At 39.3% G+C, this 12,200-nt stretch overlaps 2 protein-coding genes across 2 annotated transcripts; both read left to right on the top strand.

Moving 5' to 3' along the window:
* The first annotated feature begins 3,501 nt into the window (after positions 1-3,501).
* On the top strand, positions 3,502-6,711 carry LOC119998136 (wall-associated receptor kinase-like 14). The gene is made up of 4 exons (XM_038845369.1): positions 3,502-3,760; positions 3,863-4,620; positions 5,022-5,090; positions 5,193-6,711. The coding sequence occupies exons 2-4, from the start codon at positions 3,882-3,884 to the stop codon at positions 6,452-6,454; spliced, it is 2,070 nt and encodes a 689-aa protein (XP_038701297.1). The 5' UTR covers positions 3,502-3,760; positions 3,863-3,881; the 3' UTR covers positions 6,455-6,711.
* A 1,640-nt stretch (positions 6,712-8,351) lies between these two features.
* On the top strand, positions 8,352-11,549 carry LOC119998146 (protein HGV2). Its single transcript, XM_038845383.1, has 6 exons — positions 8,352-8,763; positions 8,998-9,254; positions 9,420-9,626; positions 10,035-10,125; positions 10,521-10,794; positions 10,872-11,549. Exons 1-6 carry the CDS (start codon positions 8,462-8,464, stop codon positions 11,208-11,210), a joined length of 1,470 nt encoding a protein of 489 aa, XP_038701311.1. The 5' UTR covers positions 8,352-8,461; the 3' UTR covers positions 11,211-11,549.
* The last annotated feature ends 651 nt before the right edge of the window (positions 11,550-12,200 follow it).

The raw sequence follows: 12,200 nt of genomic DNA on the forward strand, positions 1-12,200 counted from the left end.
GCTATTAAACGTCATCAAATAAGGAAGGAGCACGGTCACGCTTCAAGGGTAACTTCGTTCCTCCCTTTTACTTGCTTTCTAGTGTAGTTGAATTAGTATAGTTGCTGAAAAAAAAAAAAAAAAAAAAAAAAATTTGTGAGGAGAACTTGGCGGATGGGGCTAACTTAGATTCCTGTGGGCGATGGATGCCACCTTGTTTGCTGCTTGGTAGTGATACGTTGTTTAAGAGAGCTTTTTGCATTTTTATTTTTATCACTACTTGCTACATCTTGGTGTGTTATTGTTCCTAAGGTTGATTGTTGCTCTATTCCTATCCTTGCTCTTGTTCTTGCTTAATATTGTTCTTGGTTGTTCATTAATTGAAAAAAAAAATAATAAATAAAAAAAAAATCTTGTGTTACTTGACGTGGTTGATTGCTACTTTTGTGTGTTACTTGCTATTGTTACTTGCCATCATGTCTCAACCTAGAGATAATGTTAGTGGGCATGGGTCTAATAGAGATGGGATAAGTGGTGATATAAATGTGAGTGATGCGGGGAGTGTACGTGGGGGTGATATGAATCTTGATGCATTGCGTCGTCTTTTGCAACATGTGAATATTGATGAGTTGATGAATCCGGTGCAAGGGCAAGATGTCCAAATTGGCAATGCCCAAAATTTGCAAAATGTTCAAGTTGAGCATGCTTTGCAAAATGCACCTCAACCACTTCAACAAGACAATGCGGCGCAATTTGCCCCACAAAATGTCCACCCACCTATGTATTATCAAATGCCACAAGTGCCACAATATGCTCCCTTCGGACAAAATTTATATGCACCTCCTCCTTTTGACTACATTCATGCACATGAGTACCAACCCTTTAGGCAAGCACAATCTTCACACCAATGTATAGCTCCACCATCTTACCAACCATGCACCCCACCCCAAGAGAGATCACTTGAGGATACGCTTCAAATATTCATGGAAGCTCAATTGGAGGTTAATCAAAGGAGATTTGAATTTCGTGAGCAAACCAATAGAGCCTTGGAAGATTTAAGAAGCCAATTGACAAAGATCACTCAAACATTAGAATTTCAATTCGAAACTTCAAGTGAGGGGTTGGATGTGCAAGAACAAGAACAACCCATCATTACCTCAGGGAGTGGGATAGTAATTGACAATACCATGACTCCTAAGGTAAGTGAGGATGAGAAATTAGTGGAAGACGTGGGTGGTGAGGTGAAAAATGTTGTAGTTGGAGATAAATCATGTCGAGACAAGGACAATTATCAAGTTGAAAAGGTTGAGGAAAAGAGCGAAGAGAAGAGAAATGAAGAGAAAGAGGAGAACAAAGTGAGACCAAAAGGGAATGAGTTACACCTTGGGAGGGCAATTGAGTACATCCCTAAGCTTTATATTCACTCTCATGTTGAGGACAAATTAAAGTTGACACTTGCACATGATTCAATTGAGGTTGTACTAGCATTGGTTGAGAAAGGTAGTAAACTTTTGATTGAGGGAGATGCTATGAAAGGAGTTTTGAAATCCTTAACTATTTACGGTGTGGGATTTTTATCCTCTCTTTTAGGAGCTTTAGAGCCTTCCCCACTCAAAGTTGAATCATACCAAGTGCATCCTCAAAAACCAAAAAAAATACCTTTACCAAGTGGATTTAAAAAGTCCTCTAAATGCTACTTTGCACAGAAATTTTTTACAGAAATTAAAAAAGTATGGCGTCCCAAATCCCAATTACAATTTTTTCCATGTGAGTTTCGGGAAAAAGGGACCGAATCATGCGTGGTCCGTCATGTTCCTCAACATGGGAGTAGTGATTATGAGGATGTTCTTGGGATCTCAAGGATCCCAATTCTCCCATGTGTCATGGTTAGACTCCACCCTTGTACCATAGTATGGTTGTGATTAGTTTTGATTTGATTTCAATTTTGGTGTGTTTTTGTATGTTCACAATGCATCTCACAATTTGTTCTTGCCTTGTTTTTCATTCTTGACATTGGGGACAATGTCTCATTTAAGTTGGGGGGTGAGTGAATTGTGAATTCATTGTGAAACTTGCTTTATTTTGGTGTGCTTTTGTGAATATCAAAAATTTGAAAATTTTGAAAAAAAATAAAAATAAAAATAAAAATAAAAATAAAAAGTCTTGTTGTGTCATGCTTGGATAGTGTGGTTGGTATTAACTTTTTCAGGATATGCTTCGTTTCTCATGATTCCGACCACTTTTGAAGAGTATGGTATGATTTCCTACCCTCTATCCTATTGTGTTGTGCTTTGTTGTTCATACATGCTAGATGGACTTTAGGAGGGGATGGGTAGACGCTTTTGAGATTCACTACCAATTTGAACGTTAATTTATTATTCTTGTTCAAACGTGCAAGTGTAGAGTAGGTTTCTTGGTTTCTTTTGTGAAGTTGATACATGCAATTGAGTGGGATAATTGTAATCAATCTTTCTTTGGATGATTGGGACCTAGTTTGATATAAAATTGTGTAGTTAAGCAGACATCTTGGCATTGAAGCATTTGTATGACTGCGTTTTTTGGATTCTTTTGTCTGAAAAATTACCTTTTTACCCTTCTCATTCTTTTGAACCATTCTTCATTGATATACATTGGGTTTTGGGTGATGCTCTTCATTGATATTCATTTGACATCCTATGATGGGGATTGGGGTTTTTTTTTAATAATCACATACTTTTTATCTCAATTAAATTTTCAAATATTTAGATTATCGCACTTCCTCTAAGCATCTTAATTATTAAGTCACAAAAATGTTTATGAAAAATGTTCATCTCCATCCAATTTTGATCAGTCTCAAACTAAGCAATGTTAATATCATGAAAAATATTATTTAATTTTTGAATTAATGGGATAAAATTGCGCATTAAATACATTTTGTGATGGGAAATTTTCCACACATTATTATCAAAAGTTATGTGATTCTTGTTCAAGTCAGAAGAAAAAGTCTACAACCCTGCCTGGAAGGTTGGGCTATGATAGTCAATACTTTTGGCTGTTATAGCATATGGAAATTATTATCAACATCACCCTTGTGTCTATGCCCCAAATTTACGTTGCTTGGATGTGTGGAAATTTAGTTAAGGAAAAATTTTTAAACAGCAATAATTGATTTTATTGGGTTCAAACTAGTCTAGACGAGTACCTAATCAAGTTGCCCGAGCATCGTTCCAAAGCGGATAAATTGTAGCTAATGCCAGATTTATAGGGATATCAACTGTTGGTATCACAATTATTCCAACTGCTGAGTTATATGTAAAAGATTCATGTGTATCATGTGGGATATGTGGAGTTCACGAATTCACTTTAATCTTATGCATTCAACTTAGCTAATCGGGAGATCTTTATATTTTTAAATAATAAATGTTCTAGAATTAATGCTGGGACTTGCTTTTAGTAAATATTATCCACATAAAATAAATAACAAAATGGTCGTAAGATACTATCCAGTATTCCAGTATCCACAAATGGAAACTTGTGTTTTATTAGTAAAATCTTCCACAATAATTGCCTGCTGACTGTAAAGATATTCTTCATCTTCAAATGAGCATTCCTGTAAATTCCACTCTCTCCTTCCCCTGCCATGTAATTTACGTTCCCTGCTCATTAAAAATACAGAGTCTCTCAATGACTACTTCATTTCATTACTCAAAAAGAGCTCTCCAGGTTTAACTTTTCTCTGGGTTTGTCTCTTTTTCGAGGATTGAATTGGAGATTTGCTGAACCATTGAAGACAAGTTAAGGGGTATGAGAATTCTGTCTCTCTCTCTCTCTCTCTAACCTGTTCTATGTTAAGGTTCTGTTAATTGAATCTTCTTATTCTTAGGCTTTATTTTTTTCTGTGCAGAAGGTGTTGCCTTCACGAAATGAGTCTTCGTCTCCAACCAACAATTTTCGTGTTCGTTATTTCAATTTTCTGGGTTACTTTAATCGGAGCTCACAGCTGCAGTAATTCCTGTGGAACAGGAAAATCTGCTAAGTCCGTACCATACCCATTTGGGTTCTCTTCTGGTTGCCTGATCCGATTGAACTGTAGCTCCGGCGCAGTCAAAATCGAAAATTTTGATGTCCTGAACATTACCCCCAACGGCATCCTAGTCCATCTCCCGCAGAATTGCCGCCGACCCATCAACTCAATTAAGCCGCTTTTTGGTAGTAATTACGCTCTGGCAAGGCAGAACAGTCTGCTTTTCCAAAATTGTATTGGTTCGTTTAATACGTGTGTTATTCCGACGAGTATGATCAGTCCCCAATTCGACTTACAGAGATGCAATTCTAATAAAAACAACGTCACTAGCTGCGTCTCTCCGGAGGTTAATAAGGGAATTGATGTATTGAGTTACGAGACCGTGAACAGGACTCCGTGCGCGGTCTTGTTCTCTTCGTTCTTGTTCTCTTCGATTTCCTTTGACTCGGAGTACTCGCTCCAGTTTCAGAGGATTGAGTTGGGATGGTGGCTTAATGGGCCGTGTTCTGCTGCTAAACATTGTCACCGAAATGCACATTGCACGAATATTACGCTCTCCAATGGTAACGGGTACAGATGCCGGTGTAAACCAGGTTTTGAAGGTGATGGGTTCGCCGACGGCGATGGTTGTCGGAAAAGTGAGTTAACCCTTAACCTTATGACTCTTAATAGTTGAACTAATTAATTACCTATTACATCATTTGACCTCCTGCAATTTTTCATTACATGAAATTGAAAAATTTTCTAGCTGATAATCTAAGTAGATTTTTATCCCCACCGAATTATATGTTTGCAAGAGATGTTAATGGAGAATGTGTCGAATGGACAGAGATCATCAAGGTATATCTATTGTCAAATTTGAGAGAAAAATTATAATAGTTATAAAACAAGTACAATTATTGGAGAATGTGACGAAATTTTGACAGTGAAGTTTGTTTTGAAAAGCATTATTTTTCATATGAGCCAACGGATCTTTGACGTTTCAAAATGAAGGGTTTTGCTAATCTCTGTTACCTTTGATTTTGGCAACCATTTACAGATTGCAATTCTTCAAAGTATATGGTAGGCCAATGTGGACGAATTACTAAAGTTGGTGTTCTTGTTGGAGGTAGGTCTTTTATTGTCATGAAGGTCTCTCGAAGATGAAAACAGATGTCATATGACATTTCCATATTTTTGTTCAGCATAATTTACATTGTTTTGTTCTCAGGAATTGTTGCTGGAGCTGTGTCAATGATTCTTCTGGGTATTGCATGTTTTTTTATCCGCCATCGATTCACCTTGAAAGATCAACTAAGAGCAAAACGCCTTATATGTGAAGCTGCTGGCAATTCTAATGTTCCATGTTATCCATATAAGGAAATTGAAAGAGCCACCAATTTCTTCTCGGAGAAACAAATGCTGGGAACTGGTGCCTATGGTACAGTTTATGCAGGAAAACTCCACGACGAGTGGGTTGCTGTCAAGATGTTCAGACATAGAGATACCGGTAGCATTGATCAAGTCATGAATGAAATTAAGCTCCTTTCCTCTGTGAGCCATCCAAATCTAGTCCGCCTCTTAGGTTGCTGTGTAGAGGAAGGCGAGCCAATTCTTATCTATGAATTCATGCCTAATGGGACACTTTCTCACCATCTACAAAGAGAACGAGGCAAAGGGCTTCCATGGACGATACGGCTTACCATTGCAGCTGAAACTGCTAATGCTATTGCCTATCTCCACTCTGCTGTAAACCCACCAATTTACCACCGAGATATCAAATCCAGCAATATACTCTTGGATTACAACTACAACTCAAAGGTAGCAGATTTCGGTCTTTCCAGACTTGGTATGACTGAATCATCCCTCATCTCAACGGCCCCACAAGGGACTCCAGGCTATCTTGATCCTGAATATCATCAATACTTCCATCTATCAGATAAAAGCGATGTCTACAGTTTCGGGGTAGTTCTTGTCGAGATCATAACTGCATTGAAAGTGGTCGATTTCTCTCGTCCTCACAGTGAGGTGAATTTGGCTGCACTTGCTGTTGATAGGATTGGGAGCGGTTGTGTGGATGAAATCATAGATCCATACGTTGAACCACATAGGGATGCTTGGACTCTCTTGTCTATTCATAACGTGGCCGAACTGGCATTTAGATGTCTTTCATATCATAGGGACATGAGGCCAACTATGATGGAAGTGGCAGAAGAGCTTGAACAGATAAGACTTAGCGCATGGGTTCCTGCATCACCGGCAGCATCCTCTTGCTCATTCTCTGACCATGGAAGCGAGGCATCAATGGGAGGTATGTCTGTGAAGGAGTCGGCGGTAGGCAATATGAGACTGGTTCTTCTACCTAGAGCAACTGAATGTCTGCATCCGCTAGAGGAAGTGAAGGAAAGGTCTCCCGTTTCGGTGCACAATCCTTGGCTAAGTGAACAGAGTTCAGCTTCAACAAACAGTTTGTTGAATAATATAATTCAATGACCTCAAAGCTGCTGCTCTCGGGTAATCGGCCTCGTACAGTTTTGTGAATATGGTCGAGGTCTATAAGTCTATTAAAGTTTCTGTCATGTCTCATTGCTTATAGAATCTCTTACATGCATTCTGTATTCTTAAACGTATCCAGTCTTGATATTGATAGTGTTACATGCAAAAGATGTAGCAGTTAAAGATACAGATCTAATATATATATATAAAGTGAGAATTTTAGCTGATGGTTGCTATAACTTCCTGGAAATGTCTAGATGATCAAAGCTGTGTTTGCACTGTGCAGCAATTATGGAACTTTGAACTTCCATGAAATGATTTGGCAATGTGTTTGTGCTTGGCCATAGCTTGTGATTGATATTTTCATGAGATGCAATAATTTGGAAGTAATTGAAAGATGTGGTCCTGTAAGAAAATGACCGGAAGCCTTAAGCTTTGAGCACAGACTTTGACTATTAAACAGCATAACCATGGTCATCGTGGACAAGGAAACAGTATCTATCTGGGCTTAAGGTGAATGACGCTAAGGTTAAGAGTTTGAATCAATTGAGAGTATTTTTTCTAGAGTGCCCACTTTCGGCGAGCAGTTAGGAGTCTCATTTCTCCTGCATGGATTTCGGTACAATCTTATCTATCGTTAGTGTGATGGAAGCTATTCTGGCGGCTCGAGTTTTGTGCTCACTCAGTTTTCTAAAGGGCATGCTGTGTTGGGTGGTTCTTTGGTCACCAAAGAAAAAAAATCGACAAGGAGACAGGATGGGCAATTCTTGCCCAAGTTTTGCTCTGAAGTCACTATTATGATTGTAGATCAATCACTTACTTGCAGAAATATTTAACGTGTAAACAGGGCAAAAATAAATGGACTGCCTCTCTTACAAAACTATTCCATCACAACCACCAATTAAGGAAGTGATATTGGTAGAAGAATTTATTCTTAATGCTTTAAAGAGCAAAACAAACATGACACTAGAGAAGATAATTCCAGTGGTCCTGCTAGTGGTATCTGATCAATAAGCAGCCATGTTAACTCCAACCCTGATTGCTTCTTCTTCAAAAATAGAGAGGCCCCTCATCCTTTTTCAACTGGAACAGAGAGAAAAACAGAGCTTCTTGGCGAGCATTGCACATCTAGTGCGCCCTCCTCTCTCCATGAAACAAAGAACTTTGTTTTCCCTCTGCAGTGCTTTGCTTCATGGAAAAGGAGGGTTCATCAGGCGGACAATGCAAGACTACATCCCAGATTTTCTCAGAAAAATACACCTAGATTCAAGATCAATACATCCATTCCTTTTCCATCAATCCTTTTCAATTTTTGTTTTAGTATGAATTTTCTGTGAATGGTAGTAAAGTTTGTGGTGGCTTAGTGTGTAGTTTCTTTCTAGATTACTGTTAACTTCACAATCACCATACTCTGCTCTAAGTTATCTTCAAATCAGTTATGATATGGATCTCAATAGTTGTTATCCCAGTTATCACAACTATTGCGTTTGCACATCACGTGGGACATGTCATGTGGAGTCCACAAATTCACTTGATCCTGTGCATTCAACTACTCAATTACTGGGATAACTAGAACACCAAATGCTGTGATCTTTATCATTTTCGTCATTTTTGTGCACAAAAAGATCAGCAAATTATCCCAAATGATGAGATTGATGCACATAATCCAAGTAAAAATCGTGAGCTCCATGTACTCCACATGAATCATATGAAATCATGTGCGTCCATCTTAGTATTTGAATAGGTGAAATAAAAAAAAAAAAAACCATTAAAACACTGATATTGCTCCACTTGGGCCGTAACATTTGGGCTTTGTTAAGTCCGGCCGTGACATTTGGGCTTTTTTTGGGGCACAATTTTCCCTCTCGGCATCCACTGATATTGCTCAAATTTCCGCCAGAAAGGGTTTTTAAGCGCCCGAAACCTCGCCCTTCTTTGCCGAAGTTTTCTTTGAATTTCTATATCTCAGACCACAACCAGAGAGAAAAATTAACACACACAACCATGGTTGAAGAAGCCCCTGCCTCGGAATCCTCAGTCACGGTAGCCCTAGAGCAACTCCCTCACACGGAGACCTCCATCGAGGCAACCATCGAATCCGTGGCTGTTGGAGGTACCACCGACTCCACTTGCAACAACAACAACAACAACAACAACAATGTTGAAATTTCCGCTCCCACCTCTGAGGGAGACCACGAGAAGTCGCTTGAGTCTGCCGCTGAGTTGACCGAGAAAGGAACCAAAGCACTCCGAGAAAACGACTACGGCGAGGCTGCAGACTGTTTAAGCCGGGCGCTAGAGATAAGGTTCGAGGGTTTTTCTTTAGTTTTTACTTCTGAAAAAAAATATATAAAATCGTGTTAGTTAATTACTTAATTTGATTATCTCTAATTTTTTTGGTGGGGGTTAGGGTTTTCGAAATAGGTTTCTTTTTGAGAAAGAACTCTGTGCAATGTTTTGATTACATTTTCATGAGCTAATCTCATCTCAATCTTTCTGAGCCTTAAGGGATATTTACCAATATTTTCTTAAAATATTAGGGTTGCATATCATGGTGAGCTTTCTCTGGAATGCGTTCACTCATACTATCAATATGGACGTGCACTGCTATACAAAGCACAAGAGGAAGCTGATCCACTGGCTACGGTACCCAAGAAGGAGGGTGATCCTCCTAAGGAATCTGATAAAGAAGGTTCTGTTAAGGATGTTCCGAATGGAGAATCTTCTGTTGCTTCTGTTGCTAGTAATGTTACTCAAGATGCGGGTTTGAATCCACAGGAAGGAGTTTCAGATGACAGTTAGTACCTTGATCACAATGTTTGTGTCTTGAGTTTTTTGTGTTGGAATCTCCTTTTTTGATTATCACTTATTACATGTTAATTATGATCTCTGTCATCATCACTGTTGCAAATTATCCGCAATTGATTATGTTTCATAATTTCCTTTATTTATTCTGTCACAGCTACTGGTGGAAAAGACCAAGATGAAGATGATGAGGATGAGGATAGTGATGCTGAGGATCTGGCTGAAGCAGATGAGGACGAGTCTGACCTAGATTTGGCATGGAAAATGCTTGATGTTGCAAGGGCAATTGCTGAAAAACACCCTGGTGACACCATGGATAAAGTGGATATTCTATCAGCTCTTGCAGAAGTTGCATTGGAAAGAGGTTTGTTTGTGTATTTGTTAAGCATACACATCTCTTGCTTCTCTCTCTGTATGTATGTGTGCATGTGCGTGTTTGTGTATGTATATACCTTTCTTGTTCGGGAAGGGCAAAACCCTTGACCTAGTTGTAAAGTTGCTTTCCTTGCAACCTAGAGATTATGGTTCAATTCGTAGAAACAAACTGTCTATATGGGGTTAAGTCTGCATAAATGTTGGCCTTCCATGACCCTGCCTCCAATGTATGAGTCTTGTGCATGAGAGTTGTTTTCCTTTCTTGTTTTGGGAAGCCACAATCTCCTTCTCCGAGTGGAGGCAGGAATTATGTACCAATTGCCATGTTTTGTGGTTGGTGTCGATAATGCATGTCTATACCTTATTGTTGGTTATCTTTTCCTTGTGTTCCATGTAGAGGACATCGAAACTTCTCTGAGTGACTATGAGAAAGCATTATCCATTTTAGAGCGGCTCGTTGAACCAGACAGTCGCTATATTGCTGAACTGTATCCTTTTCAAAGTTGAAATTCTCCATATATATAAATAATGACTTATGTGTACTCCGCACTCTGTTTATTTGTTCTTTTTTCATAATAACTGATCAGTTTGTAATCGTTGATTGCAATCCACTTAAGTTTATGCCCAATAGAAGCAAAGGGCGTGCTAAAGTTTGGTGAGAATTAAACCAAGAGGCTATAGCTACTATCAGAAGAATGAAAATTGGAAATAAGACATTGAGATTCTTTTGGAGATATCGAAATGGGTAAAGATTGATGTTCAATTTTATGACAATGAGATATTAGCATTTTGGCACACTGGCACTAAATTTGACTTGAGTTACTAATTTTATGTTGTGGTGGTTCAGTTTTTCATGTGTTACATCCTTATACTGACAATTCAGAAATTTCCGAATATGTTTGTGCCTGGAGATTGGCTGTAAGCCTAAGGAAGCAACTTTGTATTGCCAGAAGGCTATATCTGTTTGCAAGTCACGGCTAGAGCGACTCACAAATGAAACAAAGAGTTCTGCTGAATCTGCAACATCATCAGTTGCTTCGGCATTAGATGAGAGTGTTGAGCAGTCCACCAATGTGGCAGTGGCTAAGAGAAATGGGGTAGATAAACAAGCAGAGATTGAAACACTCACTGGCCTTTTGGGAGATTTAGAAAAGAAGGCAAGTGCATATTGAATTTGCTAGCAATTAAGTTACATACATTTCTTTTACTGACGGAGTTTTCCTTGGATCTGCAGCTTGAAGATCTGCAAACATTTGCCCAGGATCCAAAGTCTATTCTTGCTGAAATCCTGGGGATGACATCAGGTAAGGGAAAAGGTGGTGGAAAAAGTACATCTTTGTCTATAATGAGCTCTTCACAATCACCGATTAGTACTTCTCACGGCAGTGGAAATTTCGACTCTCCAACTGTCTCCACTGCCCACACCAATGGTGCAGCTGGGGTCACACATTTGGGCGTTGTAGGAAGAGGAGTCAAACGCGTGCAGATGAATACAGTTTCTGCAGAATCGAGCCCAACGAAGAAACCCTCACTGGAACCTTCATCGGACAAAGGTGACGCAAGTTCCAAATGATGTTTTTTGTGGTCCATGCTTCGAAATCCATTGCTATACTGCAATTCCCTTTTCTTTTTCTTTTTCTTTTTTGAACTTTCCCTTTTCAGGGAAATGCTGAATCTTGCCATGCGCAATTTGACATAATGCTATATTATATGCTATGCCTTGTGTCCCCTGAGCTCGGTACTAATTCCTGTATAAATTTCCCCACTAGCTCAGGGGATATACTTCGTAATCATCTTTCTGTAGAAAAAATTGCTAGGGACTAGGAAGTGAACTTTTTCTAGAATCTTTGCTATCTAAAGTAGAGATGAAGTGAGACTTATGAATGGCGCATGGTTGAGTTTTTTGCATGCAGAATGTATGTATTTTCCACTAATTTTTTGGGATTGTGTGCTTTTGAATGTGGGCTATATATCTTCTAAGCTAAGCATGTTGTACCAACCGGATAAGAGTATGCTTCGGAAAATTTTAGGCATGCTTGCCGCTAGAATGCCAAGTGCTAGCGAACAAGCTACCAAGAGATCTGGTCGTGGGAACTTATGTGTAATTAGCATGGCAGATAAGATTGTCTACAGTGAATTAGAGACTTGGAACTTGTTTAGGTTTCTTGGTCGCGCAAACAAGAATAATTCGATGAGAATACGGTATATTTTGTTGTAAGTCCAACAACACAAGCCAGAGTGGGCGATGGCTTCCAAGACAAGGTTGCATTTAGTATGTATAACGTGTGGGACAAAGAAGTGATGAAATCAATGGTGGAAATTGGCATAAAGCTGGAGATGGATGAGAGAGCGCACCCCACACCACAAGAAATCTCTCTTCTGAGCAAGAAAACATGTGTTATAGGGTGGATTGCAAGCAATGTGGGAAGTATGGATGGGGTGGGTGTGGGAAGCACCTAACCACCCTCTATGCCAGCATCGATGAGGGAAAGCACTGTACGTGCCGCTCATGGCCTGGCGTTGTCATCCCAACTAAAGAGCCAGCTACTGAACCAGCATCTGG

Source organism: Tripterygium wilfordii, chromosome 1 (genome assembly GCF_013401445.1).
Source record: "Tripterygium wilfordii isolate XIE 37 chromosome 1, ASM1340144v1, whole genome shotgun sequence".
Classification (NCBI taxonomy): Eukaryota; Viridiplantae; Streptophyta; class Magnoliopsida; order Celastrales; family Celastraceae; genus Tripterygium; species Tripterygium wilfordii.

Bases quoted from the DNA above. Each gene is read 5' to 3' on its own strand.
- LOC119998136 (XM_038845369.1), top strand. From the start codon at position 3,882: ATGAGTCTTCGTCTCCAACCAACAATTTTCGTGTTCGTTATTTCAATT. The intron at 4,621-5,021 runs GTGAGTTAACCC...AACCATTTACAG, and splicing joins CGGCGATGGTTGTCGGAAAA to ATTGCAATTCTTCAAAGTAT. The intron at 5,091-5,192 runs GTAGGTCTTTTA...TTTTGTTCTCAG, and splicing joins AGTTGGTGTTCTTGTTGGAG to GAATTGTTGCTGGAGCTGTG.
- LOC119998146 (XM_038845383.1), top strand. From the start codon at position 8,462: ATGGTTGAAGAAGCCCCTGCCTCGGAATCCTCAGTCACGGTAGCCCTA. The intron at 9,627-10,034 runs GTTTGTTTGTGT...TGTTCCATGTAG, and splicing joins AGAAGTTGCATTGGAAAGAG to AGGACATCGAAACTTCTCTG. The intron at 10,126-10,520 runs GTATCCTTTTCA...CTGACAATTCAG, and splicing joins AGTCGCTATATTGCTGAACT to AAATTTCCGAATATGTTTGT.